This window comes from Miniopterus natalensis, chromosome 2, assembly GCF_054644295.1.
Source record: "Miniopterus natalensis isolate mMinNat1 chromosome 2, mMinNat1.hap1, whole genome shotgun sequence".
Classification (NCBI taxonomy): Eukaryota; Metazoa; Chordata; class Mammalia; order Chiroptera; family Miniopteridae; genus Miniopterus; species Miniopterus natalensis.
Genome location: NC_142082.1, coordinates 73,862,269 through 73,887,122, shown reverse-complemented (window position 1 = coordinate 73,887,122; position 24,854 = coordinate 73,862,269). Strand labels below are relative to the sequence as shown.

The 24,854-nt window shown below is 37.2% G+C and overlaps 2 protein-coding genes across 2 annotated transcripts in view; one reads left to right on the top strand and one right to left on the bottom strand.

Moving 5' to 3' along the window:
- The window catches only part of GTF2F2 (general transcription factor IIF subunit 2), a 132,445-nt gene that overhangs the window by 49,785 nt on the left and 57,806 nt on the right, over window positions 1–24,854 (bottom strand). The window contains exon 5 of the mRNA XM_016205436.2: window positions 5,860–5,941. Within this exon, the coding sequence (XP_016060922.1) occupies window positions 5,860–5,941 (82 nt within the window). The remainder of the gene's footprint in view (window positions 1–5,859; window positions 5,942–24,854) is intronic.
- Window positions 21,705–22,967, top strand: KCTD4 (potassium channel tetramerization domain containing 4). The gene has a single exon (XM_016205435.2). It carries the CDS (start codon window positions 21,764–21,766, stop codon window positions 22,541–22,543), a length of 780 nt encoding a protein of 259 aa, XP_016060921.1. The 5' UTR covers window positions 21,705–21,763; the 3' UTR covers window positions 22,544–22,967.

Sequence of the window (24,854 nt, the reverse complement as noted above, 5' to 3'; positions counted from 1 at the left end):
CAAAATCACACATCTGTCTACCTCAGAAGAGTCATCAAAGTATCATGGCAAGGATAAGGCTGTTTACAAGGACAACTTGGGGAAATTTTGAGATTATTATCCTTTACTTTCCAGAAAGATTCTGAACATTCAGTAGATTTATAAACTAAAAATCCATGTTGGTTTTATTGTTTTGTTTTTTAATATATACATGCAATTGACGGTGACCACATCAAGGAGTCCTTGAGGACAGAGAACAGAGTGGATGGAAAGACTAAAGAGAGATTAACTCAGCTCCCCAGGTCTCACTGTGGATAATATCTAGGTGGTTCTAAACTACCGTTTTAGGATTTCTGTTTTGAAGAGAGATTACCATGGACTCTATAACAAAATCTTCAGATTCTTTCTGTATTTATCTTTCTGTTCTATTTCTAATTTAAGCTTTACTAAATTAATGTATCTACCTTAGGGCAGGGATTCAAAAAGAATCCTTGTGTGCAAGTCTTTTCTACCATGAGAACTGGACGGGGTTGGGAATATCTCCAGGAGAGTTTTAGGACAGGAATTCTTACTCAGGTAATTGTCACAAGCATATTTACTTAGTGTTTATTTATTGGGTATCTACTCTGTGTCAGATACTTCATGTATTATATAGTATTATTTTATTTAATCTTTATTATAACACTGAGATAAATAAAAGCACAGAGAGGTCATGTACTTTGCCTAAGATCATACAGTTGGTAAATGGGGAAGCCAGTCTTTGAACCCAGGCAGTATGACTCCAGAGCCCAACCTCTTAACTACCTCAACATATTATCAAAGCATCTTCATAGATCCAGAACTGATTTCTAATAAAAGTCTTGACCCTCTATACAGGGAAGCGATCAAGGGTGCGAATGTCCCTGATGAGTATTTCCTATTCCTAAGGTGCTTTCTGGAATGAAGGTTTTGCTGTAGATCTTGTGATTGCCTCCCTAGCATCCACTCCACCCCTTCCCTACTGAGGAAGAGTCACATGCTTTGGATGGGATGGACCCTACCTCCTATTTCGACAGATGGGCCCTAATCAGTCCATGTATCCCATCTCCACTGATTCATTTATTGGTTCAGGGATAGACTCAGAACCCATGTTAGCCCACTGAACAAAGTGAAGGGTTCTGTTTAATGGCTAAAGACAAGGTCAGTTAACTCCTGGGGCTTCATATGAATAAAGAGGCAGATAATTCTGAGAGCTGCATATAGCTATCTTATTACCAAGAGATAAGTCAGTCTGAGGATAGTCAAGCTGGAGAAAGACAGACCCAAGAAAATTAGAAACAGAGCTAGAGCACTGAGGATATTGAGAACTTCCAGATAAAGCCATGGCTAAAGCCCAAAGTACGACTGGATCCGATTTATGTGAGTCAATGAATTCTTTTTATTTTTAAGTCATTTTGGGGTTTTCTGATACTTGAAAATGAAAGCATCCTGACACTGAGATATTAACCCTTAAGCTCAACATTACCCCAAAATTCTGTTAAATAAAAACTGTTTCAAATAAGATCATCAGGAAGCTAAAATCTAATACTACATACCCCTGGTCATCTATAAAACTATTTTGAGTTTATTATGCATTTTGCTGTTTAATAAATTTGATATAAAAATTTACATAAAAGCCCTAGCTGGTTTGGCTCAGTGGTTAGAGCATTGGCCTGTGGACTGAGGTCCTGGGTTCGATTCTGGCCAGGGGCATGTACCTGGGTTTCAGGCTCAATCCCCGGCCCCCAGGTCAGGGTGCATGCGGGAGGCAGCCAATCGACGGGTCTCTCTCTCTCCACCCACCCCCTTCCACTCTCTCTGAAAAGCAATGGAAAAAATGTCCCCAAATGAGGATTAAAAAAGAAAAGGAGATGGCAAATCCTCTCTGGAGCAGGGAGTGGAAGCTACGAGGTTTCCTTGAGTGACGACTGGGTTGATTTCAAAGGATCAGAAGGATCTTGGCAGAAGGCAGACAGAGGTTCTAGGTAGAATGCACAGCATGTAATAAACACGTAAGATGTAAAAGCACCTAGCACATCTGGGACAACAACTTCTAGTGTGATACAGCTATCTGCTGTCTATGTAAAGACAACCTGAAAGTGAAATCAGAAAATAGGAAGAGTCAGATTATAAAGAACTTGAACGACATTAGAAATAGGAAGTCAGAAGGAGGTCCCTGAAAAATTTAGAGCATATGTGTGAAATATCTAGGTACAGGATATCTCAAGTACCGAATTGCCAATTCTGTCCTCAAAAACACTTCTATTTTGACGTCACCTGCATCTAAAAATCTGCCACCATGTTTCCATCCTCACTCCCACCCCCACTATACTGTCAGTAAATAGATTTTTTAGATAATCCTGTGTGCCTCTTCAGGTTCATCCAAAGACTTAACTCTCTGGAGCAAGAATTTACCCACTGGTACTCTTTTAGCAGTTTAAGTACTTTCTCCTTTAAGTTTTTATGTAAATTGCCAACCAGAATTTAAATTTACACAGACATGGGCATTAAAATAACTTCCCTCTCCCTTCATCAGTGTAAACTGTCCTGTGCAATGCACAGAATGGTATGGAGCCAATCTGGGGATTCACAGCAGGAAGTACACCCAGGCTACAACACAAGAGCCATCACCATCTGTCTGATCCTAGAGCAGGTCGCGTGTCTCACAACCACTGAAGTCTGAGAGGAGTTCATCAAGTTCCACCAACTCTTAACTCCAAATATCCTCAAAACCTAGTCCCTCATTTCCCTTCTAATGAGAACCAGTTTGTTTAATCATTCAGACATTTTGTACCTGGGTTATTACATCAGCCTCTTAGCTTATCTCCCTGCTTTCAGTCTTTATACTACGGCCAGGATGATCTATCTAAAACACAAATCCCTTTACCTTTCATCCAGCTTAAAACTTTTCAGTGCCTTCCTAATAGCTGTAGCACACACAAGTCCAAATTTCTTACCACATAAGATGCTTTAGCAGGTCCTTTAAGGATATATATTTCAAACCTTATCTCCTGTCATTCATTTACTCCACAAATATGTACTGACTACCTACATACTTATAATGAGTTATTCCAGACCTTTGGTGTGTGTGTATTAGCAAACAAAATAGATACATACACACACAAAGACAAAGCAAAAAACAAACTATGAGAGCTTAAACTGCACTAGAGCAAAGATGGCAACAAATACAAATTATATTGGACATACATTACAAAGTGTTATGTGCTATGTAGAAAATACAAGTATACAAGAAAGAAGGATGATCAGGGTAGGCCTTATTAAAGTAAAACCTGAGAAGAGACTTGAAAGAGATGAGGAGCTGAGCCATGCAGTTATCTGGAGAAAGTATGTTGCAGGCAGAAAAGGGCATCCGGTACAAAGGCCCTAATACAGAAGTGTGCCTGCAGTGCTCATGGACTATTAGGAGACCAATGCGGTTGAAGCAGAGTAAAGGAAGAGGGGAGAAGGAGATGAGGATGGGGAGAAAAGGGAGGGGACGGCAGAGTGATCATGCAGGCAATAGTAAGGGTTCGAATTTTATTCTGAGTAATACAGCAAGCAGTGAGAGTGACATGTGAGCAGAGGAATGGCACAATTTGACAGATTTTAAAAGAACTGCTCTGGCTACTGTGCTGACAAAGGACTGCCATGAGGCAAAGGTGGAAGCAGGAACTCTGCTAGGAGGCTACCGCAGTGATCTAGGTGAGAAATAATGACAGATCATGTGGGTGATGAGAAATGGTCAGACTCTAGATGTGTAATATTTTAAAGGTAGTGTTAATCAGATTTTGCTTACACAATGGATGTGGGGTATGAGGGAGGAGTCAGGAATGTGATCAAGGTTTCTGGACTGACAAAATGGGAGGACACAGTTAACTCAATGAGAAAGATGCTGGTGGAGCAGGTTTTGGGGGAAAGACTGGAAGTTCAGTTTTTGACATATCTAAAATGTCTACTGGACACTGAACCAGGCTCTTGGGTATATAAGTTTAGAGTTCAAAGAAAAAAGTTTGGGCTGGAGTTTCTGTTTGTTCTGCCTCAAACAAATCCTGCATTGCAGGCCTGGAGAACTCTAAGCAGGTCTCTAAAGTATTCCCAAGTCTTTGTGCCTGCAAGTCTCTGTTTATAGTGTTCTCACTCCTGTGTCTTCCCACTTGGTCAAAAACTCTCAGTCTTCAAGACTTTGGTATCATCTGCTTTATGAAACTCAGATGATTATCATCTCCTGAAGCACCCTGTTTCCTTAAGTGACTTAAGTAACTGAAATATGCATTAACTGGTCTTTTAGCATACTCCAAACACTAAACAAGTTTAATTTCTTTTTTGTTAAGAAAAAAGCAGCCATTTCATAAACGCAGGTGACTTGCCTGCTCATTGTCAGAAATCTTTAAAAACCTTTAAAGAAAATTAAAGACCACAGAAAAAATTCTTGGCAAGCAGCTCAGTAACCAGATTTTGCATTTTCCAATTTCAGTAGTTATTTGAAGACAGATCTTCAAAAAGACTTTACAGGCTAAAACAAAAAAGAGAAACATCTTCTGCTTAAGTTCCAAAGCTATTTTCTGTTACAAAAAATTTTTTATTTTGATTGTCACACTTTTACTTGCTCTGGGGAGGCACTTAAATTAGAGGAATTATTGAACAAGAAAACCAGTCTCTTTGTTTCATTCTCAAGGGACAAACTTTAATCTAATTGAGAAAAGGGGGAAAAATTAAAAAGATGATGTGCAATTTAGAGATGATCCAGCTCAACCACTCTCTTTGATAGATGAGAACATTGAAATCCGAGAGGATGCTGCTACCACTTGACTAGGTATTCTCAACTACCAGCTCTGTGCAGCTAGACTGCTAAAATGTAAACTCTATGAGGGCAGAGATTTTTGTCTGTTTTTTTTTTTTTTTTCCACAAAGTAAATATCGAAATGAACAAATTTATAATTCTAAACTAATGAGGTGAAATACATTCAAGATAAACTATAAAACAAGTATAATACATTTCTTTAGGGTTTAAAAATTACTGACTCTTTGAAAATCATAAAATTTAGAGTATCAAGAATTTGCAATCATCATCTTTAAATATTAATTACAAAATGTTAGCCACATACAAAAGTGTGGAAGGGATGACCCAGAAGCAACAGCTCTAAAAAGTAATAAGTTTATAAAATGTTCTCTGCAGATCAAGAGAAAAGGATGATATTCTAGTAATATACTTGCTTTATATAGTATTTTAGATATTCATTATGGGAAAATTATAACCTTTGAAAATAAAATAGTACAACGATATTATTACATAGCTTGTAGAACACCAAAATTTATTAGGACAACTAGAAAAAGAAGTTTAAAAAGTTTGATTCCAGGTTATATTAACACAGTAGCTTAAAGTACCCCAAGTAAGCAGCACAGGTTCTGAAAGTTTCCCTGCCAAAGAAACTCTTACTTGGGCTTTTTAAAAACTGAAGTATAATTGACATATAACATTATATTTTTTGGTGTAGTTTTAGGTGTTCAACATAATGACTTGATAATCATATACACTGCAAAATGGTCACAATACGTGGTTAATATTAGTCACCATACATAGTTACAAAATTTTTTTTCTTATGATCAGAATTTTTAAGGTCTACTCTCTTAGCAACTTTCAAATATGCAATAAAGTATTATTAACTGTAGTCACCCTTCTGTACATTACATCTCTATGACTTTATAACTGGAAGTTTGTTCTTACTTGGTCTTAAAACCAAACAGCTTTTGAAAAAACGCTTCCAATAATAACATAGTTGCAATCAATAGGCAATCTAACATATGTATTTCAATCCCCAAAAGGAAATGTCAGGTATTATTTTTAAGTTAAGAAACACCAACCTCTTTAATCTCATGTAGTTTTCACTTGCAGCAGGTCGGCATTCAGCTCTTTGTACCACTATTCCTTCCAATGAAAGCTTATCTTGAATGGAAAGAAAAAATTAACAAATGTATTCAGGGCTAACATTTATCATTTTCAAAATTGTATTCTGATACATTAACTACAGTAGTAAAGATTACGATAAAATATAATAATAAAAATCAAAGAAACAAAAGGAATATGTTTTTAAATTTTGCAATTACAGTTTATATTCAATATTAGTCTGTATTAGTTTCAGGTGTACAGCGTAGTGGTTAGGCATTTATATAATTCATGAAGTGATACCCCCGATAAATCTAGTACCCACCTGGCCTCATACATAGTTATTATGATATTATTGACTATATTCCCTACGCTGTAATGTACATCTCTGTGACTATTCTGTAACTACCAATTTTTATTTTTCTTTCCTTTTTTTTTTTTTAAATATGTCTTTATTGATTTCAGAGAGGAAGGGAAAGGGAGAGAGAGGTAGAAACATCAATGGTGAGAGAGTCATTGGTAGGCTGCCTCCTGCACACCCCCAACTGGGGATCGAGCCCACAACCTGAGCATGTGCCCTGACCGGGAATCAAACCCCAATCTCCTGGATCATAGGTCGATGCTCAACCACTGAGCCACGCCCAGCTGGGCCCAATTTGTATTTCTTAATCCCTTCACCTTTTTCACCCAGTCCCCCAACCCCTCTTCCCTCTGTTAACCATCAGACTACTCTGTATCTGAGTCTGTTTCTATCTTGTTTATTTTTTCAAAAGGAGTATTTTTAAGTTTATAGAATTATTGGTCAGAAGAAAGAAAAACCTTATTCTTGGCTGGTAAAAAACTGGGCTTCTGTCAGGTTTCTTTATTGGGCTGTTGCAGTCCCTTGCCAATAAATAGCTTTATGCACTTAGCTCTTTCCAAAGAAGGTGGCTTAGGCTTCCAGTGAAGATGATGGCGAAGGTAAACGCAGTACTTGCTGCCTCCTACAACCACATCAAAATTACAACTAAAATACAGAACCACCATTATTCAGAACCATCTGACATCTAGCTAAATAGAAGTCCTACAATTAGGGAATTAAAGAAGCAGCACATCGAGACTGGTAGGAGGGGTGGAGGCACAGGGCAAAATCCAGGAATAGACTGGTCCCATAGCCACCCACATGAGGCGGTTTAAAATCAGGAGGGATATCTTGGCTCTGGAGAGCCCAGACCCACATCAGGCCCCCCAGCCCAGGGTTCCATTGCCAGGAAGAGAAGTCCCCTTAAATTCTGGCTATAAAAACCAGTAGGGATTGAGGCTGAGGGAGGCTGACGCTGTTGGAGTCCCAGCCTCTTAAAGGGCCAGAGCACGAATTTAATTGGACTTATTCCCTCTGAGCTCCAGGGCTGGGACAGCAGCTTGAAAGGAGCCTGGGACATTCAGGGAGAAACTAACTTGCCTGGAATCAGGAAGAAAGCTGGAGGGGGCACTTTTCTCCCAGAAAGAAATGCTGGAAGAGGCCACTGTTCCTTTGACCAGCCCTCCCTGCACAGAACCGGCAGGTAGGCGCCATTTCTGAATCTCCATCAACCTGGCTCACACTTTTCACCCTGCCCTGGTGATTCCCTGAGACCCTGATCCTCCCTACTTGCAGGATCATCAAAGCCATTTCCAGAGGCTTTTCTATACAATTGGGCTCTCTTGCCTCATGCTTCGGACTTTCCTAAAATCTCTCAAACAAATAGCAGCTGGCCTCAGGGTGCCCCATACTTCTTGGTAACTGGCCCCAGGCCGGCACTAGTGGCAGCCCATTTGGTTAATAGCTTGGCCTCTCCTGGGCACCTCCAAGCCCAATACAAGTAGCAGCCACCTACAGATTGCTGTGTAGCCCATGCTGGGTAGCCCTGGGTAGGGCACAGGCAGAGGCTGATTTTGCACCTCCCAGGAGGCCCCAGAGACAGTGCAACCAGTGGTCAGCTTCAACCACAATGGATTACAACCCTACCACCTCCACAAGTGACATACTCAAAGGGTAGACTCAGTGAGCACCAAAGCCCCATTGAAGCAAGTCCTGCTCCATAGAGTCAGCTCCTGCACAGCAGCTCTTCCACTGTACTCGCAGCTGATTCTTGCAACTGACTGGCCTGGGGGCCAATCCCTCCCAGTGACGCCAACATCAACCAAGGCTCAACTACAATAGGTCAGTACACACAGCTCACACAGGGGCATACTTGGAGTGTTCAGCTCAGGTGACTGGGGAGGCTGAGCCGCTGGGCCCTACAGGACACCTACTACATAAGGCCACTCTACCAAGCCCAGGAGACATAGCAGATCTACCTAATACATAGAAACAAACACAGGGAAGCAGCCAAAATGCAGATACAAAGAAAGTAACAAATGAAAGAACAGGAGAAATCTCTGGAAAAAGAACTAAATGAAATAAAAGCAAGAAAACTGCCAGATACAGTGTTCAAAACAATGGTACACCCAATCAGAAGAGCAAAAAGAAAAAAGAATCCAAAAAATATGAAGACAGTATAAGAAGCCTCTGGACTTCTTAGCATACCAACTTCAAGCATACCAACATTCGAATAATGGAGATGCTGGAAGGAGAAAAGAGGGAGCAAGAAATTGAAAACCTATTTGAAAAAATAATTACAGAAAACTTCCCCTACCTGGGGAAAGAAATAGACTTACAATTCCGGGAAGCAAAGAGAGTCCCAAACAAGATCAACCCAAAAAGGCTCACACCAAGACACATCATAATTAACCTTTATCGGACGAAAGGGAACTTCAGTTCCTGGCAAGGAGTGGGTCCCGCTGGCCGAATGGGAACTTTTGTTCCCACTTCATTTTGAGTTATTTCTCGTTCCTTCTATGATGATAAGATAGAGGCAAAAAAGTAAATGCCTGCAGAGCTGAATTTAAATGCCCAAAAAAGCTCCGGCCGGGAGACCCCACTACAGGAATTTAAATGCTATCTTTTAAAGGTTAAAATGCCAAAGGTTAAAGACAAAAATAGAATCTTAAAAGCAGCAAGAGAAAAGCAGTTAGTTACCTATGAGGAAGCATGCATACGACTGTCAGCTGATTTCTCAACAGAAACTTTGCAGGCTAGAAGGGAGTGGCAAGAAATAGTCAAAGTGATGAAAAGCAAGGACCTACAACCAAAATTACTCTACCTTGCAAAGCTATCATTTAGAATTGAAGGTCAGATAAAGAGCTTCCCAGATAAGAAAAAGCTAAAGGAGTTCATCACCACCAGACCAGTATTACATGAAATGCTGAAGGGTCTTCTTTAAGACAAAGCTAATGAACAAAGTAAACTGACGAACAAAATAGACCCTGAGATACTGGAGCATGCAACAGACTGATGTATTTCACAAGGAAGGGGTGGTGGTGGAAGAGATTAACTAAAGAACTTATATGGATATATGTAAAACCCATGGACACAGACAACAATGGGGTGAAAGGCTGGGAAGGGGGTGGAAGTGGGGTGGCAGGGGTCAATGGGAGGAGAAAGAAATTAATTAAATAAATGAAAACTTAAAAAATAAAGAAGGTGGCTTAGAAGGACAAAATAAAATAAATTGAATATATACATGCATGTGTACACATACACATATATGTAAATAAAATTCTAGGATACACTGTGACTAGAACAGCCAGTGTAGAAAATATTGTGAAACTGGGCAGGTCCATTATCTAGGTTATTCTGTGTACCTGTTCTGCCTGCCAGTTGCTCTGACTTCTTTCCAGCAGAATCATTAACTTGGGTGTGTCCAAACTAGATCTTGAAAAACTATGAATAATTGTTCGAACAGAAGGACAATTTTTCCTACCATTAGAAAGAATTTTCTTGGTGGCCCTGATACAAAATTTAAGAGAAAGAGAAAAAGGAAATGAAAGTTAGCATCTACTGTGTGCCTACTGTGTGCCTACTAGAACTGTGGTGAGGTCACTTAACAGGCCTTTCTTATTTGATAATGTATATCACTATCCCATGACAGTATCAGCTTTTTTACAGTCTGGAAATGACTGTAGTTAGGAACAGCTACGGCTCAGTCATATTTCTGTGAGAATTCACCCAGTTTTTGAGAAGAGAGTCAGGAAATCTTTTGGCTCATCAGCAAGCAATGCATTTATGATGCAGCTCGTCAGGGTGATGCCTTCATGCATTCCTCTAACATAAACTAAATGCCTACTCTGTGAAGGGCATCATCTAGGCATTGAGGAATCAAAGATGATTAAGATACAGTACTGTCTTCAGGAAGCATGTAGTTCACAGGGGGAGAGAGATAAATTGACCAAATTGTAGAGTGCAGACAGAACCACACCTCCATGATTTATACTAGAAAATCTTTCACAGGGCGACCTTTCTTAATTTTGTCTTCAAAATTGACAGGACTCCCTATTGTAGCTCCTATGTTCACAACTGTGAATATACTATGTGTAATTCAATGGTTCAAGAATCCCTTAGTGCAACATATGCAAGCAACAAATCTCAAGAGCAAGATGTCATCATATGACAGAAAGAGCAATGATGAGAAGCATGCCTACTATACACCAAAATATGCCAGGAAGGAAATAATAGTAAGTCCCTAATTATTTTATATTAAATTTAAATTTAAACATATAAAAATAATTTCGTATCATTAATGAATTTAATAAGATTAAGATTAGAAGTTCCATTTTCTTAAAACAAAAACAAATCTTATATTCAATTTTGCTTCTCACTGAAGCTGAAAGTTCTATCTAAAAAACTGTCTTAACAATAAGATTTGGGGAAATTTCAATGTATAAAGTATCGTAAATACATTAGAAAATTCCACTATTAAAGCACATATTAATACTTTTTTAATAACAAAATACATCTAGAATACTGTCCCTGAAAAATTTTTATTTACAGATCCATGTGTTTATTAATGTTGACTACCAAAAGAGATATACCTAATATCGACTGTGAATGTTCCTCACTTAATTTAGTAGTAACTACTGCACATGAACAGGTTAATATAATTTTTAGTTTCAACGTTCTCCATATAACACTGGAATGGGTAAAAAGTGTCCAAAGCACTTGGCCCATTTCAACGTGGCCACCACTCTCACCACTATTCTTTAATCAAGGTCACCAACACAAAGCAATAAAATTCACTTTCCAAACTATAGTTTTTTTGTCCATCATATCCCATTTTCAAACCTAAAATGGCTTTAAATGCTTCTCAAGTGAAAGGATAAGTCTTTCCACCAACTGGCTGCTCTTAAATAAGGTCCTTTCTCTGTTCACATGTTCTCCTCCCTTCTCTCTTCTCCTCTTAAATACATTTTTAAAAGCCAATTTATATATGATACAGCTCGCTAAGCAAAATTTAAAGCCTTACACACCTTAAAGCCTCGCAGGAACATGTTTTCATATTCTTTCCACTAAACCATGCTTCTTTCCTTCCTCAAGACATTGCTTAAGGTTTCAGGGGAAAGGGATTAAATATTACATTTCATTATTTAAAGCATTTGCACACTACCGATGTTAATTATAGAGCATATTAATTGATACAGGAACCCTTCCTTGACACTACTTTGTTAACTCATTTTTAAAGACCATAAATACTTGAAAAATAATCCATTATTTTGCTCGTACATGTACTGAGTGCCTTTTAAGTAAAAGATAATGCAAAAACATATCAGGAATAACAAAGATAAATGAAACATGGCTCCTGCCCTCAAGGAGTGGAGTCCAGTGCAGCCACTCACAAATGGTCTATGGCATATATTCTTAAAAAGTATTGAGGACCACTGAAGAGTTTTCATTTATGTGGGTTTTACCTACCAATATTTACCATATTAGACACTAAAACTAAGAAATGTTTAAATCAAAGTGAAAAGGCCAAAAAGGCCAGGTATTATTATGAAAGTAGTTCCGATTTCACAGACCCCTTGAAACGGTTTCAGGATCCTGTCCCCAGCAGTCTCCAGATCACATATTGAGAGCTGCTAGTCTAGTTGGATGATAAGACAGGTATACAAATCATTGTAATACACTAGAAGCACTTTTGATAAACCTTATGAAAAGACAAAGACATCCACTTAACACACTTCCAGATTACCAAGACTCTCAACTCCCCTCTTTTAAATATGACAGGTACCCACAGCTTACTATACCTTAGTGGACAGGTTAATCTCCAGTACTCACACACACTTCTGCTCCAACTATGCTAGAACCTGCCTATGCTAGTTTTACTGTCAGTAATTATGCAATCTGATTATATACTGCATAATCCCTTTAATTATGAGTATGGGGGAGGGAGATGCTTCTATGAAAACTTGCTTTTTAAAAAATATATGTTTTTATTGATTTCAGAGAGAGGAAGAGAGAGGGATAAAGATAGAGAGGAAGGGAGAGGGAAAAGGACAGAAACATTGATGGAGAATCATCGATCAGCTGCCTCCTTCACACCCATGTTGGGGATGGAGCCTGAAACCCAGGCATGTGCCCTGACCGGGAATTGAACTGTGACCTACAGGTTCACGGGTCGATGCTCAACCACTGAGCCACACTGGCTGGGCTATGAAAACTAGACGTAATGTTTTGGTAAGACTTCATATAAAGATAAGTTGCTAAAAAACTACTGTTAAATTATATAGTGCTTGTATGTCAAATTACGTAGAGACGAGACTAGCAGAGAAACATAAAAGTCTAGAAGGATTCTGCATTCATGTTGTTTCACAGTGTCTAAGTTCTTTTTTTAAAAAAAAAAAATGTTTTTATTGATTTCAGAGAGAGAAAGGAAGGGAGAGGGAGAGAGAAACATCAATGAGTGAGAACCATCTATCGGCTGCCTCCTGCACTGCCCTTTGCCCCCTACTGGGGATCAAGCCTGCAACCCAGGCATGTGCCCTGACTGGGAATCGAACCAGTGACCTCTCAGTGCATGGGACATTCAACCAACTGAGCCACACTGGCCAGGGCCACAGTGTCTAGGTTCTTACTCCTTTTTAAAGAAACCAAAACAGAAAACCTAACTCAATTGTGGGTTTAATTTTCACAAGAAAGAGAGCGCAGATGTTCAATCAGCATCCTATACCAAATCAACGACCTACATGAACAACGGTAACAAATGTACATATATAAGTTTTAAGATATAATGTTTAAAGCAGTAGGAATGCCTATTAACATCATTTTATGATTCCCTACCTTTGAATTTAATTGACCGAGTACAGGTCCTTCCATATGGGCTGTGGGATTCTACTGTACAAAAGTAGATTTGTTAATAGTTATAAGGGCTATAAGACAAAGACATACACAGAGTACTGGAATAAACACAAACACACAGATTATGTCTAGAAGGGGATCAAAAAGAGCAGTAACAGAGAAATCAGTTTGTGCTAGAGCTTGAAAAATGAGTAGAATTTAGACTGGGAGGCAAGTCAGAAGGGCACTGAATGTTGTGGGAACAGTGTGTGCAATGGCTTTCATCTCTCTCTGTTTCTCTCTCACTTGGAATTTTAAACTAAGGGACCCATACCAGAAATTGCTGGAAGGACATGGTCATGACAGCACTCTCAAGAGAAGCCACATAAGCTCATTCTACTGAAAGCCTTGGAATGGCTGTTCCTACCTTTGCCTAGGCTTGGCCATTTGTTCAAATCTTCTTTGGATTCTGGGAAATACTCCAAATCCATTTTAAATTCTCACCCCAACCCCCCCACCCCCTTTTTTCTAGATTAGTTTATTAATTGGTTTCTGCTAATTGCAACCAAAAGAATCTTAATGAGTATGAGCACACTTTTGGTGATGGTATTTTATTTATCCATAAAAACGTGAAGGAAAATTTTTTAAAGCATACAAAGCACATACTATAAAAAGAACTGAAGGCTTCTAGTTCAGATGCTGTAATAAATACTAGTGTTACTTTGGAGACATTATTTCACATTTCTGAGCCTCACCAATGAAGTTATTGGGATCTCTGAGATCTCTTTTAAAAAGAAAAAACCCCAACATAACTGGCCTTTCTCTTTAATTAGGGAAGTTTTATTATTTCAGTAGTGTTTATTTTGTTTGCTTTAATACTTTCTAAAAGACCTAAATTTAAATACACTTAAATTTTCTTTTGAGTAAAAATTAGAGAGAAAATGTTTCTTAGAATGACAAAATATTGAGCAGCTGCCCAATGTTGAAAAGCTGCCCAAGACCTGATAATACACAAACTTCTGCTCTAACTCTAACCTTCCTACTCTATCTTAATTTGAGATATACTCTGTGTGGAAGGACTCAAGAGAAGTAAGTGACTGGCACTTTTTTACAAGTTAAAGGCATTCCTAGTTTGAACAAGTTAAAGTAATAAGTGAGCAGGAAGGGTGCTTATTAGCATTGGCATGTAAATAATTAGAGCAGGTATGTTAGGAAGACGTTAGGCATCAGGAAGTTACAGGCATTTATTTCCACAAGACTACTCTGGATCCAGTTCAATGTGGAGGCCTTTAAGAGCACTTACAACTCAAGTTAAAACACAGATGAGTGGGCTAGTAACCAAGATTTTGGACTGATCTGTGAGACTTTTGAAGCTACTATCCTGATTCACACTTGCATCACATCTGTCTACCCTGTCTGAAAAAGTAATGAAGAGCAGTTGCATTTAAAAGGTAAATCATTTTCATATTCCTGGTAGTCTCCATTTTCCTCATGTAAAATCTTTTCCTGGCAGATTTGTCTGTGGTTCACAGGTAGGTCTATTAACACAAGCTACTTGGCATCTTAACAAACCAGTTTGGCAAACATGCAATCCCTCTACTTTAAGAAGGTAATCTTTATTCTCTTCAAACTTGTGAATTGATGCTCTGATTTCTATTTAATCTTCAGAAATTTTAGGAATAAAAGATCATGCTCAGATTTCAGTAAACTTACAGAGTCAGGATTTGATTACTTACCTTGAAAGTCATATAAATATTCCCAAAACTTATCTGTTAATGTAATGTTTTCTTAAAATAATATTCAAATTATAAATATGCCTAATGCTCTTGGAATTCCTAACTTTAAACCAAATATTGAAACCACAGTTTGAGAACTAGATTTAGGGTTTAGAAAATATTTCAACTTCTTCACTCACAGTACTGCTCTTCAACTTTTTCCCTACAGACTGGGAGAAAGAAGGTCGGGTGTACATTTCTTAACAAGGGATGTTGTAATGCTAATCAAAGGGTACCTATGAATATTAAGACTGCCTAGGAATAAAAAGGAAAGTGGCTAGCTAAGATACAAAATCAAAGAAGGTGGCCATAAATATGTGAAGGGGTTTGTTCTATGGGTTTACAGAAACCACAACAGACTTTTGATCAAAGAAATAACTTAGTGACTGAGCATTTTAAAAACAAAAATTTGTATGTTTTAATACTTTCAAAGCAAATTCACAAGTTATCCTTCCTCCTATACTTCAGACTAGTCTCCTTTTCTCTTGTTACACCACATGTATAATTAATCAATATAAAAAGCTCTTAAGTACAGATGTGGGCAAGATGTTGTATAAACAAACATAATCTCTCATCTCAAAGTTGCTTTAAAGAATAAGAAGCTGAATAAAGCCTAGAAATAAAATACAGCTTTATAAAAAATATGAATGCTGTAATGTAATAATAAATGCAAAGCTGCAGGAAAATCGTAGTACTGTAATAGTTTGTTTTAGTTAGACCTCCATCAAACGGTGCAATCCAGCTTTGGCTGCTGCACTTAAAATGAGAAAGAATTGAAAAACAGCAAAGTGATTAAATAGATGGGGGGAAAATCATTCAGGGAAAGATTAAGTCTCCTAGAGAAAAGACTCTCACTATAGATATATTTTAGTTAAATAGTGCCAAACACTGTGCTAGTTGTGGTAGGGTAAAAGGAAGAAAAATACAGATACCCGTGCTTAGAAAGATAACAACAAAGGTAAGGGATACAATATTATTAATGAAATACTTAAGGACGACCGCTGGCATATTTTTAAATCACTGACTATGATCCAAGTTTTATTACTTTCATCCCGTTCTCTTCATATGTTTAATTAGCGATAGAAGTAATACCATACACTAGTTTAGTTCTTTATGATTTTCAATATACTTTAATAGTGAGTGATCCTCACAACTACAGGGTAGAAACTATACCCCCATCAAGAACTCCTTTGAGAAGGAACAAGTTCCCTTTCCTGAGCTCATCAACCTTTAATAAAGTAGTCCTTCAACTCTGACCATTAGAATCACCTGCAGAGGTTTAAAAAAAAAAAAGATACTGGGCTCAATCCTAGAAGGCAAGAGGTAGTGGTATTTTAATAGCCTCTCTATATAATTCTAATATGCAGAATTATACTTCCTACTTTTTTTTTTATACTCCCCCCTTCCTACTTTTCCTCTCCCCGTATCTCTGTTAGTTTTATTTTCTAGGGTAATAGCTCACAGAACTGCTCAAATATTTCATCAAATCTAAGATACTGTCAACTGTAATATTCACCATTATTTTATGTGTCACTAAGAAAGGCAAAATACTGCCATGAAACTTTTACAAGCCAATAACTAACTAACACATACCTGGAATGTCTTAATGTTTCAGAAATGTTAAATGTAAAAAATGTGCAATATAATAGAGTTCCCCATTCCTAATTTTCAATCACTCTACTCTCTCTGAGTAAGAAACTGCATTTGCTCCTATGAACCATCATATCCTGTTCTGCTATTCAGGTCCCTTCTCTCTCCTCCACACCATCTCACCACTGAAGATACAAGAGGATCTAAAGATAAGAGGATAACAGAAGGAACAGTGGTAGGGGACAGCATTTGGGAGCAGAGGCCCATTTGGTCACTGATTTCAAAGTAATAGTATTTTCATAAATTTAAGTCATGTCCCCCACTTTGAGAATGTAGATAATGGTTATTAACTTATAATATCCCCTTTTCAAAGAGAAGGCAAAATTCTGTTTTGCCATAGAACTATAAAAATGAGTTCAAAACAATTTCAATGTTCATTTGGTGGTTATAGAAGTGCTTGGCTGGTTACAATAAAATTTCCCAGTGAATAATAATGCATAGGCTACACTTCAAAAAAGAGATAACTCATTTTAAAAAACTTAAATGACTCCTACTTACAGAATTATAAAACACAGGTTTCCCTGAAATACTAATCTCCCAAAGTACATTTAAAACATTAGTTAATATGATTTGTAAATTGTTTTCAAGATTACCTCTGAATTGAAAGCAAAGAAATATGGATGGATTTTTGCTGGAATTTATCATTTGGTCTGTCATTTTTATTTGTGCTCCTTTTGACACATAGTGCTTTATTCTTCTCTACACTCCTCAACTGAGGCTAAAAATTTGCTGATATAGCAGAGTTTCCTGGGCTTCTTTGAAGACCCAGTTCAACACTGTAAAACACTTACAAGTGTATTCATTTGACTGGAACTATCCACCCATAATCACCTTCGTGCCAAAGGTTATATTTAGTGAGTCCCAGGAGGACACAAGCATGCCGCATAGTTGGTTAGACACTGTGGTCAATCAGCAACATAAGGTAGGTGAGGTAGTATGCACCTGTATTAGTACAATCCCAGTATCAGACAACATCTAACGCAGACAAATTTTATATTTCAAAACAAAACAAAACAAAACAAAACAAAACAAAACAAAACAAAACAAAACAAAAGTTTGGACTTTCAAACAGATTTAGATTAAATAAATTCTTGATTCTTTAAATATGTTAATACATTACTCTGAAATTTATTTTTTAACACACAGAAAGACACTAAAGTAAAACAGTCATAGCTGAATATCAAAATGAATGTTTCTCGTATTCAATTATGGTGATGACAGTGACATCATTTCCCATCAGGAGTTGGTAGATAAGATGGGAATGCCTCCCACTGGCCTGGAATAAGTTCTGCCTAAAGCAGAAAATGGAAGATTAGCATCACGATATACTGAAAGATTTAGCTGGAATTTGGTTAGGAATTGGGCCTAACAAATGGATATACTCATATCATGAACCTGACAATGGCATTGTTTAAATCCTCAAAGTTGGCTAAAGAGCCCTGTATATGTGTGATATACAGATGTCTAAGATAGACATCTTATCTAACTCCAATAAAGGGATAAGGTACTGAGTAGAAAACAGGGTCCTGCCCTAGCTGGTTTGGCTCAGTGGTTAGTGTTGGCCCTCGGACTGAAGGATTCCCGGGTTTCACTCCAGCCAAGGGCACATACCTTGGCTGCAGGCTCAATACCCAGTCCTGGTCCAGGTGCTTTCGGGAGGCAACCAATCAGTGTGTCCCTCTCACACTGATGTTTCTCTCTCTCTCTCTAGAAAGCAATGGAAAAAATATCCTCAGGTGAGGATTTAAAAAAAAAAGAAAGAAAAAAGAGAAAATAGGGTCCTTACTTGTAAAACAAAATAAAAATCTTCCTGCCTGCAAAGCAGATGAAATTGTCAAGTCTAGTGAATCTATGTGATCTAATCATTGATGTGTGGGTTAAGCTCTTCTGCCAAAAACGACTGAACTGATTAATTCCAGGTAGTATCTGTAGTAAGGCAGAGAAATGTAGTCACATAAACCATGGATATTTCCCTTGGCTTTGGTCCTGAAGCACCATTTTCATAGTTAGGGTTGTGTGGACCCCACTGACATTACCTAGCACAAGCTTACCCCCAGCATATCTTCTCCCCACCTCCATCCCCCATCAAGCAGGTAAATATAAATTTAGAACAGACCAAAAAAAAGACAGCTGGCTTTCTCCTAAGGGGCATGTGGACCACAACAGGCAGCAATGATGAACAACCCCCTGCAATTTCTGTAAACTGCAATCATCTTGTTTTAATGGGGATACCATGGAGTGATGAGAGTAAGGTGGGGCCTACTGCATGCCATTTCCCTTTATTAAGACTCCAAGTGGGGGCAACAGGACACAGAAAAAGAGTCCTATGCTTTCCTATCAGATTCTAGTCAGGGTCTTAGACAAGGCTTCCATCTCACTGTTGGTGCCAGGCCACAGGCGGCAAACAAATCATACACAACAAGTTTGCAGAAGCCAAGAACACCAGAGTGAAGCCTAGAGTTAGAAAAAGTGGCCAGGTTTAGAGGTACATGATGGGGTGGTTCAGTCTGTCAAAACGAACAACAGAAACAAAGAACAAGCATCAGTTTTAAAAAACAGGCAGCAAAAACCAGAAGTGAGTTAGCAAATGTAAGGCAGCCACGGAGTGATGGTTGAAGAGGTCAGCCATCCAACTTCTGTTGCCTCACCTTCCCACCCCATGGAAGCCCATCCTCTAGCAGCACGAGCTTCACTTCCCCATGAAGAGCATCTACAAATGGGCCTAGCAGGGTGTAAGGAAGCAGACCTAGCATTACATAGTATCCAATCACATCACTTTAAACGTACAAAGAAAATGCTAGCAGTTTCTACCACTATATTACAGTTATGTTCTATTGATTCTGATGTCCCATAACATTTATAAAAAGAACTTTTGTTGACTTTACCTTTATATGGTGTTACTAATGTGCAGTAATGATTAACATAAGAATTCCATGAATATATTTCCAAAGTTGTACCCAAAAACCCCAATCTATTCACTACGTCTTAAAAAGTCATACCCATAGAAGAGACTTGATTCCAAAAAAGGAAGTTAACATACATGTGAAACTGTCAAAATATAACAGTAAACTCTTTTTAAATGATGCAGGACTGAGAGGAAGCTTTAGTATAAGTGTTGGTCATTAATAAGCTATAAAGTTCAAGATAAAACACTAAAATTCTCTAGATTGCAGTTTTATTTTTAATAAAATGAAGAGGTTAAATTTCATGGTCTTTAAGCAAAACTCAGCTCTAAAAAATGTTATGCCTTAGATTTCTAGTTTGATTTCAATGGACTTTTGATATTCTCAATGATGTATAAATGTTAAATTACAAATCTTTATAATTGCCCTGGCTGGTGTGGCTCAGTGGTTGGAGAGTCAGACTGAGCACCTCAGGGTCACGGGCTTGATTCCCGGTCAAGGGCATGTATCTGGGTTGCAGGTTCAATTCCCAGCCCTGTTGGGGGCATGTACAGAAGGAAACTGACCAATATGTCTCCCCCACATCGATGTCTGTCTGTCTGCCTATCTGTCTGTCTGTCTCTCTTTCTCTCCCTCCCTTCCACTCTCTCTAAAAATTAACGTAAAAAATATCCTTGGGTAAGGATTAAAAAAACTTTATAATTAATATAAAATTTTAAAAATAGGACTTTATTTTATTGATCTCAGAGAGAGGGAGGGAGGGAGAAAAGGGAGGGGACACAGAAAAATATCGATTAGTTGCTTCTCACACACTTCCTAACTGGGGATCAAACCCACAACGTGGTTATGTGCCCTGACCATAAATCAAACCCGCCACCTTCTGGTGTATAGGATGATGCTCCAACCAACAGCCACACCAGCTAGAGCTAATATAATTTTTTTTTGTAACTAAAAAAATCTAACATTGAGAGAAAATATAAAGTAAACATGTTTAGAAGAATCTGCTCCAATATTTCTATCAACATACAGCTGAAGAATTTAAAAATACCTATTTTAATGTAAAAGAAATATAAATCAATGTAATATAAAACCTAGTCCTATGATTCTGAAAACAATGTAGTTGCCCAGAATAATTTAGCAGTGAGACCAGTCAGATAATAGTGCTGAGGACACCGTTCACATTTCTTACCATGGGCCTTTAAATTCTAGAATTGAAAGCTCAGATCATTAAAATGCTTTGGAAGGCAAGTTACAGGGGAAGAAGGGAAAAAAAGAAAAGAGAAAAACACCATACACACATGTTGTTCCTGCTCCCAAGTTTTAAAAAAAAAAACAGCTTAAGTTTTGGTTCTTTCTCTCATCCTTTTTGAACACTGAAAACAACAGCAACAAAAACCAGCTTTCCCATGACAATATTTTATAGTAGGTATTTTGAATCTGTCTTTTATCTTCACAAACACAAGTGTGTGTGCGCACACACACACACACACATACACAGAGTTATATTTTCTACATCAGTCCAAGTCTTTTGTTCAGCACTGAAGGAGGTTTAGGGTGAAACAACCTTATACATATTCCATAGGAAATCTTAACCAAAAAAAATGTAAATAATTATTGCAAAGCTTGTGTATTTAATTTTTTACCTTTAGGGTAAAAAAACAAAAAAAGCAGGACCTTTTATTAAAGGATATTAAGAAAATTTCTTCTCACTTGCTGAAGATACCAAAAAAAAAAAAAGTCACATATAAATCCAATTAAATTCAAGTGCAATGTCACAAGTAATAGGTTTAAATGGTCTCATTTAGGTTTCGAAAATGACTATACCACTGAAATGTGCGGCTTTTTATAGGAGAGAAAATCCTACACACCTAGTTCATTTCTCTTTAGGTTTCCTATTTATAATTTACTTTAAAAATGAGACTAATTCATTATATAGTATTCTCCAAAAGATGACAGTATGATTCAATATTAAGCCTGCCTTATTAAGTAATATCTTAGTAGACATTTAGAAATGGATAAAAACTCACACTTAGTTGGAGAATTAAACAGTTGTAATTGCTTAACTGCCAAGAATAAGTTTAATTTATTCTGAGTAATTTTTATTACTGCAGAAAATATACATGAAAATCTTTTCACAACAAACTCCTTCCCTGATACAGTTAAATGCAAATTATCTTTTCCCCCCCTCGTCTTACTCCAGAAAGCTCCTGCATACATAGCTGATACGCCACCTACTGCAAAACCGAGCTGACAGAGCAAGCAATGCTGCCAGCATTTCCATTCCATCACCAGGCTGGAGCTGAATAAAGGCGTGTTTGTGTGGCAGTTTCTGTTGTAAAAATCTCAAATCTAAGAAGAACAAGCTGAAATAGCATTTTCAAAAATGGAGCGTAAAATAAACAGAAGAGAAAAAGAAAAGGAATATGAAGGGAAACACAACACCCTGGAAGATGCTGAGCAAGGAAAAAACTGCACATCCTCACTGATGACCCTCAACGTTGGTGGATATTTATACATTACTCAAAAGCAAACACTGACCAAGTACCCAGACACTTTCCTTGAAGGTATAGTAAATGGAAAAATCCTCTGCCCGTCTGATGCTGATGGTCATTATTTCATAGACAGGGATGGGCTCCTCTTCAGGCATGTCCTAAACTTCCTACGAAATGGAGAACTTCTACTGCCCGAAGGGTTTCGAGAAAATCAACTTCTTGCACAAGAAGCAGAATTCTTTCAGCTCAAGGGACTGGCGGAGGAAGTGAAATCCAGATGGGAGAAAGAACAGCTAACATCCAGAGAGACTACTTTCTTGGAAATAACAGATAACCATGATCGCTCACAAGGACTGAGAATCTTCTGTAATGCTCCTGATTTCATAACAAAAATCAAATCTCGCATTGTTCTGGTGTCCAAAAGCAGGCTGGATGGTTTTCCAGAGGAGTTTTCAGTATCGTCAAATATCATTCAATTTAAATACTTCATAAAGTCTGAAAATGGCACTCGACTTGTCCTAAAGGAAGACAACACCTTTGTCTGTACCTTGGAAACTCTTAAGTTTGAGGCTATAATGATGGCTTTAAAGTGTGGTTTTAGACTGTTGACCAGCCTGGACTGTTCCAAAGGGTCAATTGTTCACAGCGATGCACTTCATTTTATCAAGTAATTATCTGTGTCACGAACAAAGGCAACAAGCATGCAGCCAGCAAGCTTCGGAAAACCACGGCATCAAAGGCATCCCAAATAATGTGCCCAGCTAGCTCTGTACTCAGAGCCCTGCTGCTAATCAATTACTGTGAGCTAACGGTATGTAAATTCTATTGCTAAAGATGTCCTTCTCTAGTGTTTCCTGCTCATCAGACTCTTACACTTAAATTGAAAACAGTGATCTTCTATACATTGTAAATAAAGACTGAATGCTTTTGCTATTTGCTTATTTTTCCTTAAGCTGTCCTTTTAATCAGAATGCCTTGGGTACTTTCACAATAAATATGTACATTATCGTTCATTTAAGTAAATGGTAATATAATAAAATATTTGAAGGGGCTACAGGATTTAAAATCCTTTTTACTTTATGGCAAAAATCTACAAAGAAACTGAACTGGTAAAATTAACCAAGGAGAGCAAAATAAATATGTAGATCTACCAAAACAGAACATAGTGAAACCAAATAGAGTGTAAGAAGGTATTAAAGCTATTGATTTAATTTTTAATGGGAGGCATCAAAAGCTTAGTTACAGTTTCTGTATTGCATACTTGAATTACAGCTGAATTGATATACTGCTGAAAATTCCTAGAAAAATGCTTAAAATGAAAATAAAAAATAAAAGCACTACTAGCTTCTTTGCTTAATCATTATAATAAAAAGTTACATGTGTCACTTTTAAAACAAATAGTAGCACTTGATGATTTCACACAATATTATGCACTGATATAGTCAACTGGCAGGCTACAGTAACCCTGGCTGGTCTTGCAAGTGACAAAAATTAGCAAATTTATTTCTTTGCAGGCTGAGCTCCAACACAGCAAGAATAACTTAGTCTCAACAGAGTATGGTATTAGAATAATACAGGAGTTCATTTTCAGAATTACCCTAAATATTTATTCATTTTTCAAGCTCAAAAATATTAAATAAACATCACTAAACATTATTCTTTTATTCTTACTAACTGAGTTGTGTTTAATTTCTTTACTTCATGCTAAACAAGAAGTTAATTTTTAAAATTAAGTTTTATATACAGCTGTCTCAATGAAATAATCTAGAAGCTTACCTTTAAATGTGAGTGTATTTTTTTTCTCCGAAATAACACCTAATTATTTCTATGCTACTTATTTCTTTGGAGTCTAAGAACAAATGACATCTTAAATTTCTTACAAACTTAACCATTAAAACTTGTATCTAAATCTTAATTTTAATAAGTTTCAACAAAAGATTTCTGAAAATCTTTACTGAGGTTACATAAATTAGCATATATGCCAAAAGTTGGCTTATACATATAAGTTTAGAAAAAATTAGCAGCAAAGCTAATATTCTCAGAACTATAACTGTCATACAGTTACAACATCTAAGGTGACACAAAAGGTGGCTGTACGTACTAGGAAAAATATTTAAAAATGTATTATACAAAGAAGTCCTTTAAAAATCCACATTAAAAAAACACTCCACATCAATCATACAATCTTCTTTTATGTACAATACGAAAAAAATGCATCTACTAAAACATCAACTTTTCTCTTATGTACTTGAAAATGGCTTAATCAGAATTTAAAGAAACTATGAAAATAAAAAAATAGTGAAATCTATTTTAGCGGTTTAGAAATTGAACTCTTTATATACCTACTCAGCTTATGAGGTGACTTTTCCTTGGCATTTGGACTTTGGTAATAAAAGACACGGTAGTGATTTAATGTCAAAGCAAGATTTTCTCTAAGAGTATTTCACTACAGATAATAAAAATGGTCCTGACATGTCTTTTAACAGGAGATAATTGAACAAATCTCCTTAGAAATTTTAAAAGGTTTTGCATCAAATCACAATAGAGAATTTAACTATTATATATAACAAATTACTACTGATAGAAACCACTGCTTAAAGAAACTTGTCATTCAATTTTATGTCTGTCTCTAAAAAAACTGTATCTGGATGCATTTTAAAAAGTTTTTTTAATCCTCATCCAAGGATATGTGTTTACTGATTTTTAGAGAGACAGGAAGGGAGAGAGAGAAACACCAATTGGTTGCCCCCTGTACATGCCCCGACCCTGGCTCGAATCCACAACCTTCTGGTGTATGGGATGACACTCCAACCAACTGAACCACCCTACTAGGGGTGTATTTAGATGTATTTACTCCTCAAGCTTCTGATAAATCATGATATCCTAAAACAATTTAATAATCTAAAAGTAAATCTGACTAGACTGATTATTCTTGTGTAACTTTTCATAAATGTATCTTTTAAAATTTAAAATTACTTGCTC

Coding starts and splice junctions, on each gene's coding strand:
- KCTD4 (XM_016205435.2), top strand. CDS start 21,764: ATGGAGCGTAAAATAAACAGAAGAGAAAAAGAAAAGGAATATGAAGGG.